This window comes from Palaemon carinicauda, chromosome 40, assembly GCF_036898095.1.
Source record: "Palaemon carinicauda isolate YSFRI2023 chromosome 40, ASM3689809v2, whole genome shotgun sequence".
Taxonomy (NCBI): domain Eukaryota; kingdom Metazoa; phylum Arthropoda; class Malacostraca; order Decapoda; family Palaemonidae; genus Palaemon; species Palaemon carinicauda.
Window position 1 is genome coordinate 36560179 of NC_090764.1, and position 21643 is coordinate 36581821.

Consider the following 21643-nt stretch of genomic DNA (forward strand, 5'->3'; position numbering starts at 1 on the left):
TTTCAACATTTCCCCGGTTACTATACCGGTTCGAAATTTTGTTCATAGCCTTTTGTCCCGATTTCATATCGGTCTATTTTAAGAATCCGGAACACCCGGATCTTTTTAGGTTATTAACCTATTATGGGATACTCACGTATCTGTATTTTATTCTATACTTCCCAAGTAGCGACGGGATAGTGTATTTCAAGCTATGACAATATTATTTCATTGATAACCTTAACTTATTACGGGATTGTTTTAACAATGTCAGTTTATTTATAAGTTATTCCCCGGTTACTAAACCGGTCCTAGAGTTGTTCATAGCCTTTTGTCCCGGTTTCATATAGGTCTACTTTAAGAACCCGGAACACCCGGATCCTTTTAGGTTACTAACCTATTATGGGACACTCACGTATCTTTCTTTTATTCTATACTTTCCAAGTAGCAACGGGATGGTATATTTCTCGCTATGACAATATTTTTTCATTGATAACCTTATCTTATTATGGAATTGTTTTAACAAAGTCAGTTAATTTATGATAAGTTTTTCCCCGGTTACTGTACCGGTCTGAACTTTGTTCATAGTCTTTTGTCCCGATTTCATATTGGTCTAATTCAAGAATTCGGAGCATCCGGATCTCTTTAGGTTACTGACCTGCTATGGGATACTTATGTATCTTTATGATATTCTATACTTTCCCAGTACCGACGGGATAGTATATTTCGCGCTATGACAATATTATTTCATTGATAATCTTCACCTTTTATGGAATTATTTTGACAATGTCAGTTAATTTATGAAAGTTTTCTCCCCGGTTATTATACCGGTCCGAAATTTTGTTCATAGCCTTTTGTCCCGGTTTCATACCGGTCTATTTTAAGAATTCGGAACACCCGGATCTTTTTGGGTTACTACCCTACTATGGGACACTGTAGGTGCCCCTGTCGTTACTATCTATAATTATAACTTCGGATATATTATTTTGGGATTTTCATTTTATTTCCTTTGTGATTGATCGATTTAAACATTTATTCTCGATCTATTTATTTTACATTCCCAACGGAGTTACCTTGTTCATTAGTAACGATATACCCTCTTTCGGAGCTCGCAGTCTTCCATGACTTCTACCTTGGCGACTCTTTAGATCTGGGTTGGCGGGTTTGCCTGGAGTGTCAGGGCAAAGAGATCCTGTGTCTCTTCCTTTTAGGGTTTTCAAGGAAGCACGTGGCTGATGTCGGGCCACGTCCAGTTGTCCCTAAAGTTAAAGCTACCTGCCAGCCCTAGCAAAGACTCACAGGTCTTCCAAATCACCAAACCAGTTAAGACTTCTCTTGGGCCGAGAGCGAAGCCCGGCCTGAAACCTACGACCCCGGAGGCTCCCTTCGATCCGGCAGCCCTTTCAAGATTGATGCATGGCCTCTCGTGGCATGGTTAGTTTCAACCTGACCTTTCATTAGAAGAGGCCAGCGACCGATCCCAGGGATGAGGTAGAAATTTATTTCTATTTGAACACGATGTTGTGCTGATATTTATCCATATATATACATATATATATAATTTACGGACCTCTGTAGCTCACTGGCTCAAACCTCGTGTCACATACCGAGTCACCACGATTATAGGATGGAAGATTCCTGGTGCCTCTGTGAACTTGACAATTGAATGGAATTATTGCCCATTAGGGGGAAGTGAGTGCTAAACCAGATAGCCTCATACAGGGTCTCATTTGTTATGGGCTACCTCAACAGCACAATATATCATCCCGGATGCCTCTAGGCTCCTGGAATTCGTCGAAAGCAGTCCGTGGAAGGGGGCCTTGCGCTCTCCCTTCAAAGATGGTATGTTAACCATCGAATGGTTTGGCACCCGGACTGTAGAAGATTTTGAATTCTACCCGCCGGGTCTACAGTTCCCTCTCTCTAGTTTCGCATGCCTTACCGAGGAGACACTCGTAAGGTTTGACAAGGTCCCCAAAGAAACCAAAATGTACCCAAAGGGGCAGGCTCAGTCCACCTGGGTCCGGCCCTTAAACGAGTGGGAGTGTGTTAACACTACGTTAACACCTCACAAGAGCCCGTACACGATGTTTCTAGTGGAGGAGTAAACCCCTACTCCGTGTGTCACTAAGATATCGGACCTTGCTCGGCAGGCAATAAACGAGGACAAGCCGTTACCGCAGCTGAAGGAAACGCATCCGACCTCCCTCCTGTCCCTGGGGGATCACGATTGCTGGGCTAACGCCCCGGCGACCTTCACATTGGGTAAATTAAGCGCTGACTGTGCTCCCATTCAGTTCAGTGAGTGGCTACCCAGGCTTCCGGAATCTTTGATATGCCTCGAGCTCGAAGCCTGTATGCGCCTGAGTGGACCTATCAACTCGGCTACAATGGCAGAAAAGACCTCTTTAATGTATGAAGAAGAACCACCTTTTAAGGTCTTGACAAAGTCATTACTTCAAACCTTACTATCTGATTCCTACGACTTCTTTGCGGCCAGACGTCGTTGCTGTAGGCATGTCTTGTCTGAGGCCACTATCAGACATGAGCCTAACAAGCTCATTAAAGCCCCAGTCTGGAGCTGCTAGGGTCAATCAGAGCCTCAAGGTTCGATGGGCTTAGTCCCCAAGCACAAGTTCGAACCGGCCAGCAACCAATCTCGAGGTAGAAAGAGTCTGAGATCTTTCCATTCCTTCCAAACCGGCAGTCCCAACAGGTGGTTCAAACCATCCCGGTGGCACAAGGGAGTCAACCTTTCACTTCGAAGGGTCAACCCCAACAGCAATACGTGCTGGTTCCTCAGTCCCAAGTAGCAACTACCTCCTATGCTACTTCCCCAGCCCTTAGGCCCACCTTTGAAACTCAGGGTGCTTTCCAGGGTTACCAGCGCCCCAGAGGCGCTAGCTCGAGAGGAACTTTTCGCAACAGCTACTCTCGAGGCCGGGGAGGTAAATCCGCAGCAAATCATTGGGGGTTCTCAGGTAGGGGTAGGACTTTACATCTTCCGGAACCGTTGAACGTTCAACATTTGGGCTTTCAGTATAATTTCCAAAGGTCTGGGGTGGAGTTGGATAGAATGGCCCCCTCCACCAACCAGTTTTCATCAACATCCAACGGAAGAGCTAGTCTTATATGAAAACGATTTATTGCAAAAGGAAGCAATAAAGAAAGTAAATCGTTTGTAATTTCAGGATCACTTGTTCAGCGGGCCAAAGAAAGACTCAGAATAGCGAAGAGTAATCCTAGACCTGTCGCTTCTGAATTCTTACATTTAATGCGACAAGTTTTACATGCTGACCATCTCTCAGGTGCGGACCTTGCTTCTCTGTGGGGCCGTCACCTCCCCTATGGATCTTGCAGACGTTTGCTATCATGTTCCGAAAGCAAGGCATTTTCGTCCGTTTCTAGGCTTCAACTAGGCAAACTGCCTCACAGCAACTACAGAGTGATAATCTCTTACAACAGTTTTGGTTCCAAATCAACTTCGAGAAATCTCGTTTAGTCCCGAGGACAAGTTTCAATGGTTAGGATTCAATGGGTTCTATGCTCCCACACTCTGTCTCCCAACAGCCAAGAGGAACGGTATAGCAAAACACAATAAGTTTTCTCAAAGACAAATTGTCTTCCAGAAGAAATCAAGAGAGAATCCTGGGTGCCCTCCAGTTTGCCTCAGTAACAGATATACTACTGAAGGCCAGACTGAAAGATATAAGCCGAGTATGGTGCTCCAGGAAAACGAGTAATATCGAGACAATGGGCTCGACTCCAACCAATTCTGAAGAAAAGACTTCAACCATGGACAAAGGTCAAAATCTGGCAAATCAGTTTCCTTACAATATCCACCCCCAAGCTCGTCTTTTACACAGACGCCTCCCTAACAGGCGGGGGGGGGGGGGGGGGGGGGGGGGGGGATACTCTCAGTACACGAAAGTCCTGGGACTATGGTCGACAATATTCCGCCAACTTCATATCAATGTTTTAGAAGCCATGGCGGTATTTTTTACCTTAAGCAACCGGCTCCAGCCAAAAACCAACATATCAGGTTTCTTCTAGATAGATAGTGGCGGACGCACTTTCGAGGACAACTCCGCTGGAGTCGGAGTGGTCACTAGACCCAATGTCCTTCAGTTGGATTCTTTCTCAGGTTCCGGATCTCCAGATAGATCTGTTTGCAACAAAGTCCAACTACAACTAGAGTGCTACGTAGCTCCCAGCCCGGATCCTCGGGCTTACGCCACAGGCGCACTATCATTAGTCTGGAACACTTGGGAGAGAATTTACCTATTCCCACCAATAAATCTGTCGATGAAAGTGTTAGACAAGCTCAGGACTTTCAAAGGCCAAGTTGCTCTAGTAGTCCCCATCTGGCCCAAGCACAACGGGTTTCCCCTTCTGGTGGAACTGGTTCTCCACCTCGACAGATCCCCAATCCAATACAAACACAAGCAGTACAACTCGCTGTGTGTTAGCTTCCTCAAATTCAGAATGCCCTACCTTTCTGGACTTTATGAAATTTGCAGCTCAAGAGGTGCAGATATTGATCCTCAAATACGTTATTTTTAGAATCAGATAAGAGGGGATCCACCCTTCGACAGTGTGATTCGGCTGTTATGAAACTTGCCAGTTTTCAATATTAAACTTACCCGATAATCATGTAGCTGTCAACTCCGTTGCCCGACAGAATTCTATGGAGGGATACGCCAGCTATCACAATACTAGAAGGGGGTGTACTTACCAGCGCCACCTGTGGCCAGGTACTCAAGTACTTCTTGTTGACACCTCCTCAATTATTCCTCTGTCGTGCTTCTGGCAAGACGTTCTGGGATACGCTTATGTTCTTGGAGTATTTTCACGACTTTGGTGAAGTATTTCTCTTTGATTTCGGCTGTCGCTTTACTGGAAACTTCTATATTAGCTTAGTTAGCTTTTGGAATTAATTTGATCAATTATGGTGACGAAGAGAGTATGAACCCTCGTTCACCTTTCAATGGCCGACCCTTCCCTTAGACGGAAGTGTTGGTGTCTAAGAGAGTATAGACTCTCTTTCTTAATTTTGCTTAACAAAAGTTATAGATTTATTTTATATCTCTCCGCCTCTTTTAGGCCTCTTCGATTAACTTCCTTTAATTATAAACTTATTAAAATTAATTTTTATATTTGTTTATATTCGACCTTCCTAACAGTAGGCGGTCTTTTCTTGGTACCGAAGTTAATTAACATTGAGCCCGTCATTTCGGTTTCTCCTGTTAACATATTATGCTTTTTCCGCCACAGAGTTTGAAAGAATTTCTTTGATAGTCTCGTACTTTTTCAAAGTTGAACTAACGTTTTGTTGTCTCGGCAGTTGTTGACGTTCAGAACGTTCAACTTGCACTCTATCGTTACGATAGAGATAGAATGTTCACGGTTTCACATTGCAGTAAGAGTAACCGTGTCTAGCGTTTTGTTCATTCTTTCTTAACTTAATGGTTTTGATCCTAATAAAGGAACTTTTCATTTTGGGAAATATTTCAGTTTTTTCCTTTAACAATAATATGTTTTAACGATATATATGATTGGGCTCTTCTCTCAGGTTCTAAGTCAAGAGAGAGAGAGAGAGAGAGAGATAGAGACGGAGGGAGAAAGAGGATAAACGTTTCATTCAAGCCTGCCAGGCGTACGAGTAACGTCGTTATCGTTTTTGCTTTTCTCCCTAGTCTCTTTAGGGGAAGAAACTAAACGTTTCTAGAGTGATCTAGTGTTTAGTCTCTTTCCAGCCACTGAATTATCTTTCATTTGATTTTTCTGTTACATTGTAATTCTGTTTTCGCAATTACTAACTTTTGAGAAAGGATAGAATTGCGTGTTTCAGGTACAAACCACTTAAAGTTTCGAGTTCAGTGAAATAAGTGCAAACAGAAAATCAAAGTGATAAGTGATTAGCGCAAAGTGTGTCAGTGTTGTGCGTGAGGGTACTTCTGTGCGCGCCAGTCGTCCTCCCAGTCCGGGACCTCTTGCAAGCTCCCAAGCCCAGGGGAGAAGCAATGTCGAAGGACAAAAGGGTTCGGCAGGCCTTGATCGGCGCACAGAAGTATCCTCGGTGGTTGTGGGCGTGTCTTACCGAGACCGTCACTCCCACCCGCAGACGATTGAGCCCTTATTTTGCTCGTCTGCAGAAGAGATTTAGGGGAGAAAATAAAGGCAGAGTAACGCTGGTCTCAGGTCTCAAGACCTCTTAAACGTAAAGTCCAGACCTTTGCCAGACGTACGAAGTTAAAGTTCAACAACTCGGATGCAGTCATTGAGTTAGCTCTGACTCTCCTCAGTCATCAGTTGAATACACTCCGCCTAAGAGGAGTAAGGTTCTGCCGCAGCAGATCTCTGCTGTTTAGGCTTTACCTCAGCAGACCTTAGTGTCTGCCGACCCCAAGTTGACTCTACTGCAGTCCATGCAGTCACAACTTTTGGTCTTGATGCGTGAGTGTCGGGCTGAGAGTGTTGCGCCTCCGCCTACACTCCCCCCGCCTTTGCTCGCTCCGCCTGATCGCAGTACCACCTGCCAGGCGTACGATGTTGTGGACTCTACTACAGTCCATGCAAGCACAGCTTTCGGACTTGTTGCGTGAGTGTCGGGCTGAGAGTGTTGCTCCTCCGCCTCCGCCTACACTCCCTCCGCCTACACTCGCTCCGCCTGATCACAGTACCACCTGCCAGGCGTACGATGTTGTGGACTCTACTACAGTCCATGCAAGCACAGCTTTCGGACCTGATGCGTGAGTGTCGGGCTGAGAGTGTTGCACCTCCACCTGCACCCGCTCAGCCTGTGCTCAACCCGCCTGCGCTCGCTCCACCTAGTCGCAGCACCATCTGCCAGGCGTACGATGTTGAGCCACATTCTGTGTTCGCTGTTCCCAGTGTTGTTCAGCCTCAGCCTTCTTTAAGGCAACCTTCTGTTTGGGATCAGGAGGATTACTCCTCTCTTCCTCCGCCTCCCCTGGCTGCTCCACCGGTGGTGCAACTCTCGGTGGAGGTACAACAACCTCTTCCACCCATGAGTCAGTCTCCTCAGCTGCTGCACCGAGCTCAACCCGTGCACCCTGATCTTGCGCCTCAGGAGCCTCAGCTTGCGAGACATTTACCTTGTTCTGCGCAACCTCTTCCTCATCGCGCTCCGCTCACACCACAGGAACTGGAACTTGCTACTCCGCTTCCGCCAACCGCTCAGCAAGCGCAACCCTTGGGTTCAACCACTCATGCTAGGAGTCAGCCTCCTCCACCCATGCGCCTTCCTTCTGCTTGTCTTTTATTCAGCCTTTGCAGACTGAGCCTCAGGTGTTCCCTCAACAGAGTCTTGAAGAGGAAACCACAACTATTGTTGTTCCAGCTCGTTCTGACTCTGCTGTTCAGCATACCTTACCTCCATTTTCAAGCCATGGCAAAAATATGAATCATGAGTTATGAATGTAAGGTAAACATTATGTTGATTTTTTAACCCCATGCAAGCATGCATAAAGCACTCTAGCACTGGTCATGGAATTTCTGAGAAATGTTAAACGCCATGCACACGCTCTGCTTTCCTTACAGCAGGCTCTGCTTACAGCAGCATGCTCTGCATACAACATGCTCTACATTCAGCATACTCTGCATACAGCATACTCTGCATACATCATGCTCTGCATACCTTACCGCATGCTTCTCAGTCACACATCTTGGGTTGTTGCCAACTCACTAGACTGTCAAGCAGTTTCATTACGTTGCCTTCTAGTCTGCTGCTTTTGCACCAGTGAACCCTCACTCAGAGAACTTAGCTTTTCTAGGATAAGGTCCCTGTAGATGAGAAAGTTCTTTTCTCCCTCCTTCTGATATTCCCTTGAGGACTCTGTCATTTGGAGGGAGCCTTTAGCTGCATAACCTCTTATGGACTTTTATTTAAGCATTACATGCTTCCAGGGAAGGTAATGGTTCCACTTCAGTCGCTAATCCCGTCTGTTACCACACCTGCTCCCATAGACCTTGAGCTGTGTTGCATGACATGCAGTCCAAGCTTAGTCCTTGTTAGAGGATTTTTTGTTTACGGAGTCAATGTGTCACGGGGAAGACGTTCAACAACCAACAGAAGTGACTGGTTGTGACGCAGTGCGACAACCTCAGCAACCCGTTAAGGAGTTGTCTGTACGACCCAGACAGTCTAGACAGATTCGGGTTGTCACTGTACTCCCTCGCTTGCCCCTGATTGACAGTTCACAGACTGTGCAGCAGTATCATGATCTTGTGTCCGGCTCCGTCAGACGACTGGCTTTTAAGAGCTCCCACAAGTCGTCGCTGTCTGGAGATTTTCAAATGGACTATGGATCTGACCAAGGAACTGGGCCTCCTGGTCAATTTTGAGGAGTCTCAGCTCGTTCCATCCCAGACCATTGTCTCCTTGGGTATGGATCTTCAGAGTCGAGCTTTTCGGACTTTTCCGTCGGCCCCAAGGATCTTCCAAGCCCTAGAATGCATCCAGAGCATGCTGAGAAGGAACCGATGCTCAGTCAGGTAGTGGATGAGTCTAACAGGGACACTTTCATCTCTGGCCCTGTTCATCGTGTTAGGGAGTCTCCACCTTCCCCCCCTTCAGTATCATCTAGCTGCTCACTGGATAAAGGACATGACGCTAGAGACGGTCTCAGTTCCTGTTTCCGAAGAGAGGAGGTCTTCTCTCGCGTGGTGTAAGAACAGCTTTCTTCTCAAGGAAGTCTACCTTTGGCTGTTCAGAAACACGACCGCCGTCTCCTCTCGGACGCATCAGACATGGGCTGGGGTGCGACTTTGGACGGACAAGAATGCTCGGGAACATGGAATCAGGAGCAAAGGACACTTCACATCATTTGCAAGAAGTTGTTGGCGGTTATTCTGGCCTTGATAAACTTCAAGTCCCTCCAGCTTAACAAAGTGGTGGAGGTAGACTCTGACAACACCACAGCCCTGGCTTACTTCTTCAAGCAGGGAGGGACTCTTTCATGGAAGTTGTTCTAGATCGCAAGGGACCTACTCATCTGGTCTTAAGATCGAAAGCTAACTGGTAACGAGGTTCATTCAGGGCGGTATGAATGTCATGGCAGATCACCTCAGACGGAAGGGTCAGGTCATCCCCACAGAGTGGACTCTTCTCAAGAATGTTTGCAACAGACTTTGGGCCCTGTGGGGTCAGCCAACCATAGATCTGTTCACTACCTCGATAACCTAGAGACTCCTGTTGTATTGTTCTCCGATTCCAGACCCAGCAGCAGTTCACGTGGATGCTTTTCTGCTGGATTGGTTCCACCTCGACCTGTATGCATTCCCGCCGTTCAAGATTGTCAACAGGGTACTTCAGAAGTTCTCCTCTCACAAAGGGACACGGCTGACGTTGGTTGGCTCCGCTTTGGTCCGCGAGAGAATGGTTCTTAGAGGTACTGCATGGCTGGTCGACATTCCCAAGACTCTTCCTCTAGGAGTGAACCTTCTAAGTCTACCTCACGTAAAGAAGGTACACCCAATCCTCCACGCTCTTCGTCTGACTGCCTTCAGACTTTCGAAACACTCTCAAGAGCTAGGGGCTTTTCGAAGGAGGCAGCCAGAGCGATTGCCAAAGCAAGGAGAACATCCACTCTCAGAATCTATCAGTCTCAAGGGGAAGTCTTCCGTAGCTGGTACAAGACCAATGCAGTTTCCTCAACCAGTACCACTGTAACCCAGATTGCTGACTTCCTGTTATATCTAAGGAAAGTAAGATCCCTTTCAGCTCCTACGATCAAGGGTTACAGAAGTATGTTGGCAGCGGTTTTCCGCCACAGAGGCTTGGATCTTTCCACCAACAAAGATCTACAGGACCTCCCTAGGTCTTTTGAGACCTCTAAGGAACGTCGGTTGTCCACTCCAGGCTGGAATCTAGACGTGGTCCTAAGGTTCCTTATGTCATCAAGATTTGAACCTCTCCAATCAGCCTCTTTTTAGGACCTCACATTAAAAACTCTTTTCCTCGTGTGCTTGACAACAGCTAAAAGAGTAAGTGAGATCCACGCCTTCAGCAGGATCATTGTTTTCACATCTGAAACGGCTACATGTTCCTTGCAGCTCGGTTTTTGCTAAACGAGCTTCCTTCACGTCCTTGGCCTAAGTCGTTCGAGATCCCAAGCCTGTCCAACTTGGTGGGGAATGATCTGAAGAGAGTACTTTGCCCAGTTAGAGCTCTTAGGTACTATCTAAAAAGGTCTTAACCTTTACAAGGACAATCAGAAGCCTTATAGTGTGCTATCAAGAAACCTTCTTTTCCAAGTTCTAAGAACTCAGTTTCTTACTATTCAGGCTTCTGATTAGAGAAACACATTCTCATCTGAAGGAAGAAGACCTTGCTTTGCTGAAGGTAAGGACACATGAAGTGGGAGCTGTGGCTACTTCAGTGGCCTTCAAACAGAACCTTTCTCTGCAGAGTGTTATGGATGCAACCTATTGGAGAAGCAAGTCAGTGTTCGCATCATTCTATCTCAAAGATGTCCAGTCTCTTTACGAGTACTGCTACACCCTGGGATCATTCGTAGCAACGAATGCAGTAGTAGGCGAGGGCTCAGCCACTACATTCCCATAATCCCATAATCTTTTAACCTTTCTCTTGAATACTTTTTATGGGTTGTACGGTCGGCTAAGAAGCCTTCCACATCCTTTTTGATTTGGCGGGTGGTCAATTCTTTCTTGAGAAGCGCCGAGGTTAAAGGTTGTGATGAGGTCCTTTAGTATGGGTTGCAGCCCTGTATACTTTAGCACCTTTGGGTTGATTCAGCCTCCAAGAGGAACGCTGCGCTCAGTAAGGAAGACGAACTTAAAAAAGAGACAGAGTAACGGTTCAATTCGACTTCCTTACCAGGTACTTATTATTTCATTGTTATTTGAGATAACTGTTATATGAAATATGGGATACTTAGCTATCCTTTAATCTTGTATACTGGTTTTCACCCACCCCCCTGGGTGTGAATCAGCTACATGATTATCGGGTAAGTTTAATATTGAAAAATGTTATTTTCATTAGTAAAATAAATTTTTGAATATACTTACCCGATAATCATGATTTAATTGACCCTCCCTTCCTCCCCATAGAGAACCAGTGGGACCGAGGAATAATTGAGGAGGTGTCAACAAGAAGTACTTGAGTACCTGGCCACAGGTGGCGCTGGTAAGTACACCCCCTTCTAGTATTGTGATAGCTGGCGTATCCCTCCATAGAATTCTGTCGGGCAACGGAGTTGACAGCTACATGATTATCGGGTAAGTATATTCAAAAATTTATTTTACTAATGAAAATAACATTTTTTAAGGGACTCAAAGGTTGAGACAATGACTATGAATCTGACAGTAACCTTCTTCAGAATTTTATTTGAATCAGACTTAGAGACTTGTACTATTACCACAAATTAAGTCACCCTTGAAGGTTTTACAATTGGCTTTAATATTGCCCTTACAGATTCATACTTCTCATCCATCCCGAGAACCTGCGCCAGATTGAAACCATCAACTCACCATAGCTCAGTTTCCTGGTTTCTGAATGAAGTAATTAAATTGGCTTCAGACACTCTTAACGAGACTTGCCATTATATTCCATTGGTTAGGAAATCCTTGTTCTTAATGAACCTGACTTCTGGCGCCAGAATATCAGAACTTTCAGCCTTGTCTAGAGATCCAGGTCATATTGAATTTTCCCTCGTCAGGGGAAGTACTCCTTTCCCCTGACAAAAGATTTTTAGCGAAAATGAGGACCCCCAGGACAGACGGTTCCCCTGGAAGATTGTCCCACTTCCGCAGGACCCATCTTTATGTCCAGTAAACACTCTGGAAGCCTACTTAAACATATCTCCCGTTCAGTCCTCGGGGCCCTTACCCATTAGAGAAGGTGAAGAACCATCATCCTGAAAGGACTCAGACAGAAGATTCTGCATTTCATTAACGGGCTACCTAGAATCATTCCCACATCACTCCCTTACGTCCATGATATATGAGCTGTAGCTACCTCAGTTAATTACTATGAACTTCACTGGACTTACTAAATATACAGGCCGGAAGTCTCCAACAGTATTTAAACGCCAATGCTTAAAACCTCTGGAAGCCTTATATTTGCTACAGTGGCAGCAGGGAATGTGATTCCTCCTGAACATAGTGAACCCTAATCAACTATGTCTTGCTATCCTCTTACCTGTTATTTTGGATTTTGTTACTTCCTCAGGTATTGTTCCAAGTTTTGGGACCATTTCTCTGGTACTATTTCACTGCGCGGCACAGGTCGGAGCCCAGAAAAGGGATTTTGACGAAGGAAAAATCTATTTCTGGGCGAGAGACCTGTGCCGCCCAGTGAACCCTCCCTTGACTTCCCTCCCAACATGGGCCCCAAACCTTGGGTGCTATGAGGAGTGACGTCACTGGCGTGGGTTGGGTTAGTGGTAGTAGTGTTGAACGGCACCTCGCTGTGGCGGGGATTTTGAAGAGGAGATATCTAAATAGTGCGAGACCTCTGGTTGTGAATTATCACGCCCCAGTATTTTATACCGACACCTTATATAGGTGAGCGAGCTGGGTTCAACCTGGCATTCCTATGCTTTTTTTCTCTGGTAATATATAGCAGTTATATTCCTTAGAAATAAGTGCTCTAGGAGTATTTCACTGGGCGGCACAGGTCTCTCGCCCAGAAATAGATTTTTCCTTCGTCAAAATCCCTTTATTTTCCTTTCATCATTGTTATCTCATTTTCAGCTTATTTCCCAGTAACAATATTTGATTCCTTCACGCATGATAAATAGGCATCTTAGTTTAAATAACTAGAATGAAAAAGGACATGAGTACTCCAGATTAGATCTTCCATTCTTCCTTCTTTACTGTTTGCTTTTCATTAGTCATTCACACATTTTTTTGTTCATTATACCCTTTCTTATTGGGGATTATCCTTATTCCTTAGTCTATTACTTAATGCAGGTTTTGTACAGTAGTGACGAATTTACTGCGTAAAACCAAGGAGTAATAAAATGTTCTTTCCCATATCTGAGAGCTCTATTGAGAAACACTTAGCTTATTCTATTCTTAGCTACGATCTTCTCAAAGCTTGCATCGATTTGTTTGTTTTATAAAGAAAATTTTCCTCTATCTCTCTTATTTCATAACAGAAAAATCAGAATTTTTGGTGAAAGAAATCTTTTTATTTTCAATTTGTGAAAAGATCACTGCGTGTGAGGCAGTGGTCAGAAAAAAATAGGTTTGACAGCTTTAAAGTGTGGTAAGTAGAGCTATGTGCATCAAAAGTAAGATATATCAAAATTTAACAAATTTGATAACAATTTGTGATGCTTACCTGGTGGTCATATAACCCCTTTTTTCTTAACCACTTAGTGATATATAAATGTAAATATCGGTCTTCAATTGCCTAAATACTTTGAGGTTGAGTGCTTTTGTGGTTCCCATGGACCACCAAGGCATGTTTTCTACCCAGCAGTATGAGCATGATACCTCCAGGATACCCTACTGGAGAGATGTAGTGGTTGAAACAATTTTTTTTTGCTTTGATAAAAGAATTATTGATGAGTGCATGCCCACTAAAACCTTATTAGAACCCAGACCATAAAAAATTCAGACACCATGCTTTGTCAGGTCATAGCATCTGTTACTCATACTTCAAGTTCAGGTTCAAATTCCTTAATTAAAAAAAAAACGATGTACTTTTCATTAATAAGTTTTACATTTTACATTTCAGTTTTATAAGGCTTGCCCTCGCTGGATGCGTGAAGTATACAAAAATAATGAGACTACTTACAAAGAAAGACTACTCTTTGTTAAGGGTAAAGAATTTCAAAGTGTCATCCATACTGTGAGTGCCAGGCTTGGATTCTTGCATCCTTTAACACCAAGTAAGAATTTTTTTCAATAGTTATTGAGCATACATATTTGGTTGACTCTGTACATGCTGCTTATCATGAAGTTTAAGGTGGTTTCTTTTCATAACTTTGGATTTAGCAACATCTATAGACTGTATTATAAGACTAATTAATAGAGCTCTGAGCTTTGAGTTTAATTTGATATATTGTGGTTCACAAAAGAACTTGTTCAGTTACAATTTGTCTCAGTACAGACCCATTTTTTACAGTATCCTTTTTGTACAGACCCATTTTTATAGTATGCTTCAGTACTGTACACTTGAACAATAACGGCATTGATCAAACCTGGACGACAAATTCGAAGATAGTGATAAGGCGCAAATTGATGCACTTGTAGCATTGACTCCAACTGAGATGAATTTCAGCAACTAAGGTGCTGTGTCGAGTTTTATTATGCCTCGACTCAAGGGCTCCTTTATACAGTACTTACTGAGTGCTTTTCCTGTTGATACACTGGCCCTAGAGTAGGGGAGACAATATTTCTTTGGTATTTATGTTGTATTGAATTTCATGTTCTAGCCTTTCACAGGAAAGTCCTTGGAGATCACACAGCACCTCCCTGAAAACTGGGTTTCCCTTTGTCAAAACCCCTCTTTTTCTGTTTTCTTTTTTTCTCAAACCAATTAGCCCTGATTACTCTCATAGCTCATAACTTATAATTCCACTTTTTCCATGCAGCAAATTATCCAGACTACAAAAACTGGATAGTTATCTACAAAAAACTTTAGAATCCCTTTATAAGCACAGTATACACCACTCCCTGATACAATAGTTAGTGCTTTCCTTTAAAAAAAAAAAAAAAAAAAAAAAAAAAAAAAAAAAAAAAAAAAAAAAACAGGAGGTCTGGGATTTTATAACCCAAAACATGAGGCTATTTTTCAAGTACAGTAATAGGGAAGTATGAAAAAATTTCTTGTTCTTTAAAAAAAATATTCATTTGAACTGAACACGAAAGATTTAAATTTTCACATTTAACTATCACAGGGCAGATTGAATCCATTTATGATGAGTGCCGTTATGAAACTGCCTGGTGGCCAAATCGAAAAAGTGCCTGGTGTTCCTCATTCTCTCATCATGATTTTGAGGTTTGTACATTATATTTTTCTTAAACAAGATTTTAAAAATTGGGAATTCTTACCTTGCATCTTATGAAAACTATTTACCCGTTTTTACTAGCAGTGTTTAATTGTATGTGAAAGTATGAACTTGTGTAATTATATACTTGTATTGTGGAATTATATACTTGTATACAATAAATGAAATTTTGATTAAATTTGTTATTTCTATACTCGCCTAGTGTTCACAGTGCTTAACGAGTTCAATTTGGCTAGTCATGAAATTATTAAGAATATAACCCCTTCGCTACAATGATGTCAAAACATGCCCAATATTACACATGATGACGTCCCAGATACGTCATTTATCAATATAAACCATATGGAAGTTAAAATCACTTGTATATCCTACAAAAGAATGCAGCACATGGTTGTATATTACACTAAGGAAATTTCACTAAAAACCTCATCTCCCCTTCTTCAGCGAACCAACAAAATCTTTGGGATTCCAGCCTTTATTCCTGATCTTGTAAGAGCTATTTTAGTGTTTTTATGCTACCATGTAAAATCACACTACTCTCTCTAGCCAATGACAACATTCTCTACCTGAGGCATTACTCAAACTTCCCCCTGGCACCCCACAGCTTAAGAGGATCCTTACATCTCACTCCACCACCAACTGAAATACTTGGGATTCTAGTCTTTATTCATGATTACATAAGAGCTATTTTAGTGCATTACTGTGTTGGCATACATGTTCAAATCACAAAATGCGACGTAGTTTGTCGTTCTTTAACCGTCTTCTGTTTTCCCCCTCTGACTCCCACCCACAATGCCACCAAAACAACAGTCATGCAAGTTGTTGAAAGCTCTATCTCTAAAAATGATGGCACATAACGTGATTTATTCTTTGTTTCTTATTTTCTCAACTAACATTTCTACAAAATAATATCATTTTCATGTCTTAGATACAGTATGTGATATATTACATATTAGTATTGTTCATTGTTTTCATAAGTAAAAGTTAAGTGAAAGATCAGTTTTATCAAAAGTACTATTTACATAAAATACAGCTGTTCATTCATTTGTTCATTTAAGGTTACCCCCATCTTATGTGGAACACACAGCCCCTCCCCAAAAAAAAGGTTTTCCTTCGTCAAAACTCCTATAGTAGACAATCTGGAGGCTTGTATTTCAAACCGTAATTTAAATTATTTATCAAAGTATTTTAGGCAAGGAAACTAGAACAGGTGAGTAACCTTAGCCACATTGCAATATTTGTACTTAATTTTATACCTCTTTCCCCCCCCCCCCCCCCCCCCCCCCCCCGCTGACTCATGGCATCAAGAGGAGGGAAATCACTGCAAAAATTGAAGATTAGATTGACTGATGTTGGTAAACTGGACTTTTCACCACTTATTGGGAGAAAGTTCTGTTCCCTTGTTAAGGGCATCTCATTATTGATGCAAAAGAAAATTTGAAAGTTAAAAAATTTTATTGGTAAGTGTCGAATAATTTGTGCTTCTGTAGCAGAAGCTATTTGAACATCAGCAAGTACAATAAAGAAATAAGAAATTTTATCAAAATTCTTTTTATCATAATCCAAGATTTAATGTTCTGAATTTGTTTAGGTGATGGAGTATCATCAGGACCTAAAGTACTACTATGAAGACAGCTATGGTCAACCGCTCAATTTGGAAACTGCTTGCGAGACCATGAACAATATTTACAGCAATTTTTGGTATGTTAGAGTGCATTATTTTATGAAGTACAGTATCTATTCATTATTTTATTAGCATATATATTTTTTGCACTATTTCTTTCATTCATAGTACTGTATTACACTTCATTTCTATTTAGGTATTATTAAAATGAATACATTACCTTTTAATTTTATTATTTTTACTAGCAGTATTATAAACCAGATTTCATTAATTCGGTAAGGGTATGTCAAAAGTTATCATATACTTTACTTGTACCTCTATTAACATGATTATGTTGAGGAACTGAACAGATGGAATGTTGTTGTTATATAGCTGTGTTGGTTGTATATGTCTTTAATTCACAGTATCGAACTTAGAGTTCCCTTTACTTACATCTCAAAGTGACTTTGTCATCTTTAAGATTAAAGATAAAAAAACCATAATGAATGTCCCATTCGCCATGGTGAATGACATCAAGCTCCGAGGCCATTGTACTGATAATACCAAAGTATTATGAATCCTCTTGTTAAATGAAGCATGTTCATGTTACTGGATCACATTTTTGTGTCAGTCTCAGTTCTAAGAGACTCCTTATAAATTTAAGAGTTGGTGGAATAAATGTGCCCACCAGTCTTTTTTTTCTGAAGATAGAATAGCAGTTTCTTAACTCAAAAGTAAGAGAGGGAATGACAAGATCAAATTGTAGGAATAGGGATTTGAATGCTGGTAATTTGGACCAAAATTATTTTGTTCCGTAACTGAAATACATACCACGCTATTTAATATAGGTATTACTTTCGGCGTAGCTGAATTGACGAGCCATTAAAATTTTAACGAGGGGTTACTACCCCTCGCTAGTTAACGAGGGTTTACTACCCCCTCGCTAGTTAGCGAGGTGGTAGGGAGGGGTAGCTTGCTACCCCTCCCCCCCCCCCCCTCACACACCTGTGATTAGCTCACTTTGCTTTTGGCTCGGGTGACGATCAGACGTGTCTGCTCCCACCCTTGCTTATGACAGCCTTTGATCTTTGTTTTTGCTTTTTCTTATCAGTGTGTTTGGAAGTTGGCCTCTACCATGCGGAAGTGCCCCGGCTTACCTGACCGCCCTTGCGGAACGTTTATGTCGGCGGTGGACACAGACCCTTACACCCTATGTCCTTATTGCAGGGGCCAACGTTGTGAAAGAAATAAAGTATGCGGTGAGTGTGGGGAGTGGTCTACCTCCCAGTGGGAGAGGTTTTCCCTGCGCCGGAAGAAGAAGTCCAAACGGGATATTTCTCCTCCAGGGGTTTCCTTGAAGAGAGAAAATTCCAAGGACTCTTCTTCCGTAGCCCGAACCTCCTCCGAAGCTCCCACTCGATCGGTCTCACCCGAGGGGCCGTCGAGTGGTAGCGTAGGCCGTACTTATGTTTCACCAACCTCGGGGTTCAGGAGAGGGAGTTGCCTCCCATAGCGAGGCAGCTCCTCCTCCTCCCCCGGGGGAGGATATTTCTGATAATGTGTCTAACAATGATTTATTGCAGCTTTGGGCTTCATTGGGGCTTCAGGGTTCACCCTCCAAGGAATCCCTGTTTGACATAATCAGGTTGGGGGCTGCTGTCAAACAGTCGCCGGCGATAGCAGAGGTTGATCCTCTGTCTATCGTCGACGTTGTTGTGGCAGGGGCTTCCGACGAGTTAGGTCAAACCCCTGCTATGGTTCCCGATGCAGCTGTAGGCTTAGTTCCCCCCTCCGAACATCCTTCGAGGGAGGAGCTAAGTCCAACGGTCTCTCCTGCAGGTGATTCTCCCCCTTGGGGGAGTTCACTGACAGAGACTCTTCTTCAGAGGACTGCTGATGGTCTGCCTGCTTCCCCCAGAGGACGTATCAGACGGAAAGCTCGCCTTCCTCTTCGCCGTAGAGGACTTCCTTCTCCCTACAAGGGAGTTAGGAGGCGCCTCTTCAGTTCTTCGTCTTCGCAGTCCACCGCAGAGGATCCTCCTCGCCGTGCACTGACCGTTGCAGCTGTATCCCTGGACCTCTCTGCAGATCGTTCACGATCTCCTTCGCCTGCCAGACCTGCTGACCTTCCATCTCCGTTCCTGGCCGCTGACGCGTTGTGAGCGCCCACGCACCCCGTTATCCAACGGGCATCGGTCCCTTCGGGGCAAAAGGGGCTTTCTCACATTGTGAGTAAGTCCCTTGAGCGCCAGGTATCCTCTGCGCGCCAACGCTCTCCTGCACGCCCACGCGCTATGGCGCGCAAGCGCTCTCCTGCTGTTCCTGAGACTACCCTTCAGAAACCACCTACTCCAGGGACAACGCGCCAGCGATCTCCTGTGGCTAAGACTACGCGCCAGCGCTCTCCTGCTTGCCAGCGCTCACCTGCGTGCCAGCGATCTTCTCCTCGCCAGCGCACATCTGCACGCCCTCATCCTGATGCGCGCCACACGCACCCACGATCTCCTGCTCGCCAGCGCTGTTCACCTACGCGCCAGCGTTCGCCTGTGCGCCAACGTGCGCCTGCACGCCTACGATCTTCGGATCTGGGCGCAGAAGGGAAGAATCTTTCTTCTCCTTCCCGTCAGCGATCTCCTACGCGCCTTCGGACCTCTCCTGCTCGTCAGCCATCACCGCGCAATCTCCATCACGCGCACCTGTCACAGCTCCTGCGGTGCGCCCTCCTGCGCGCCCACGCGCTAGGGGTATTTCCCTGCGCGTGTGCGCACTCCTTCTAGAGCTCAGCGAGTTCCTGCGCGCCCACGCACGCGCGAGGTATCACCTCCGCGCGCGCAAGCGCTTGCACACCCTTCGACGCCTCCTCTGCTGTCGCCAGATCGCACATCTGCGCGCCACCGATCACCTGCACGCCACCGATCACCTGCGCGCCACCGATCACCTGCGCGCCACTGATCCCCTGCGCGCCAGCGCGTCAACGCGCCCACGCGTCGCAGATCGCCTGCGCAGTCGCTCACCTGCGCGCCTGCGCTCTCCTGCACGCCCGCGCGCCCTCGCCATCATCTCCGCGCGAACCAGGGAAAATCCCGTCGCGCCAGCGCGATTCCCATTGGGATTCACAGCGCAAGCCCACGCGCGAAGCTACAGGAACGAGAGTCTCCAGGTCGTCATCTTCACGTCCCCTCCCCGGCAAGCGCAGATCAGCGCTCCCGCAGGAGGAGGGGAATACTCCGGATAGGTCCAGGAACCAACCTTCTTCTTCCCTTTCTTTTCAGGCAGGCCCAGTTGTTTCTACTCCAAAGGATCGCCCAATCCCCTTCCCTTCAGAGGGAGTCTCTGACAGCGCAGCTGTCAGTAAGCAACCATGGTTCGGGCCCCTTGTCAGAGCCGTCATGCAGGCCTTCAAACCTGCCTTTTCTGAGTTGGGCCTCAAATCAATGGCAGCTCCGACCCCACTGAAGAGGAAGAGAGGAGTAGAAGTCGTGGTAACTTCTCCCAGGGCCAAGCTGGCTCTTCGGAAGTCCTTGAGGGAGGCTCTTTCCCCCCCCCCAGACTTTCTCTCCCTCTCCTGTGGACGAGTATTTTCCGTCCTCAGGGGAGTTGACCGAGGTGAGACGTTCTCCCATCGCACCAATGGGAGAAACCCCACCTCGTGTAGGAAAATCGTCCTGGGTTGGGGCGGAGAAGAGCCCACAGACATCGTTGTTGGAGTCCTGTATTCCTCACTGGAGAGAGCCTAAGGACTCCAAAACCATCCCCAAGTCTTCCTCAAGGATTCGACCGGAGCCAACAAGACCCGCGGAGAACGTCCACGTGTCCCTCCAAGAAGAGCCTTTGGGGACGGGAGACTTTGCTGCCAGTTCTCCAGGAGGGGAACCACAGGAATCAGAGCATGCCTTCTGGTAGGTTCTGACCCTGATGAGGCATCTCAACGGGTTCCCGGACCCCGAGATTCCTCCTCGAGAGGGCAAGGACACGGTCCTGGACCGAGTTTTTGGCACTCAGAAACCCGCTAAGGCCAGTGCGGCTTTGCCCTGGTCCCAAGGTGTGAAGAGTGCCAGGGATAAGGTTGAGGGCCAGCTCTCCGAACTCACCTCCTCCAGCCGTTCCACTGCTGGCAACAAGCTCCTCCCTCCTCCTCGTATCCACCAGAGGAGGTACTTTGAGTTCATGGAGGAGTCTTGTCTAGCTCTCCCCTTGCACCATTCGGTGGAAGAGCTCACCAAGGGAGTCCCTCTAGAGAGGCTCTCTAGCCGGGGAGTGTCTTTCTCGGCGACAGAGATCCTAAGTCAGGAGAAGGTTGCGAAGTGTGCCATGTAGGCTACTTCGTAGCTGGATGTCTGGCTGGGGTCTCTTGGCATCCTGTTGCGATCTAAGGACCTGTCTAAGGAGAGCACCAGGAAGGCCCTGGAGACCTTCCTCCTTTCGGGCACCCACACCATTGAGTTTCTGGCCCACCAAGTCTCAAACTTGTGGGCCAGTTCCATACTGAAACGACGTGATGCGGTGGCAGAGAGGTTCCACACGAAGGTCCCAGCCGTCGAGGTCAGCAGGCTCAGACATTCTTCCCTTTTGGGGAAGAATCTGTTTGAGCCTAAAGACATGGAACAGGCAGCTGAGAGGTGGAGGAAGTCCAATCAGGACTCTCTCCTACATAGGGCTCTTACATCAAAGCCCTATAAACCTCCAGCACCTCAACAAGCTCGCCCGTCCAAGACGACGAAACCGGCAGTGGCAGCAAAGGTAACGGTGTCGAAGCCCTTTCCTGTCAAAGACAAGAAAGGCAAAAAGTCCTCCAGGGGAGGGAAAAATCCTAGAGGGAGTGGCCGAGGCCGCAAACGCTAGGATTGGCAATCCCCCTGCATGTCCACCAGTGGGGGGATGCGCAATCAGGTGGCAGCAACTTGGGGCCGATTCCTAGACGATTTCCGTAATCAGTCAGGGATATCGCGTCCCGTTCACAACATCTCTACCTCCCCTGACAGCGGATCCAGTGTCGTTGAGCTCCTTTGCCATGGGATCGGCAAGGGGCCAAGCCCTACGGGCAGAAGTCGAGACC

The 21643-nt window shown here is 45.5% G+C and overlaps 1 protein-coding gene across 1 annotated transcript in view; it reads left to right on the forward strand.

Annotated features, from left to right (window-relative positions):
• The window catches only part of LOC137631890 (multiple inositol polyphosphate phosphatase 1-like), a 126090-nt gene that overhangs the window by 81080 nt on the left and 23367 nt on the right, over positions 1-21643 (forward strand). The window contains exons 4-6 of the mRNA XM_068363895.1: positions 13689-13862; positions 14874-14974; positions 16576-16685. Coding sequence (XP_068219996.1) covers positions 13689-13862; positions 14874-14974; positions 16576-16685 — 385 coding nt within the window. The remainder of the gene's footprint in view (positions 1-13688; positions 13863-14873; positions 14975-16575; positions 16686-21643) is intronic.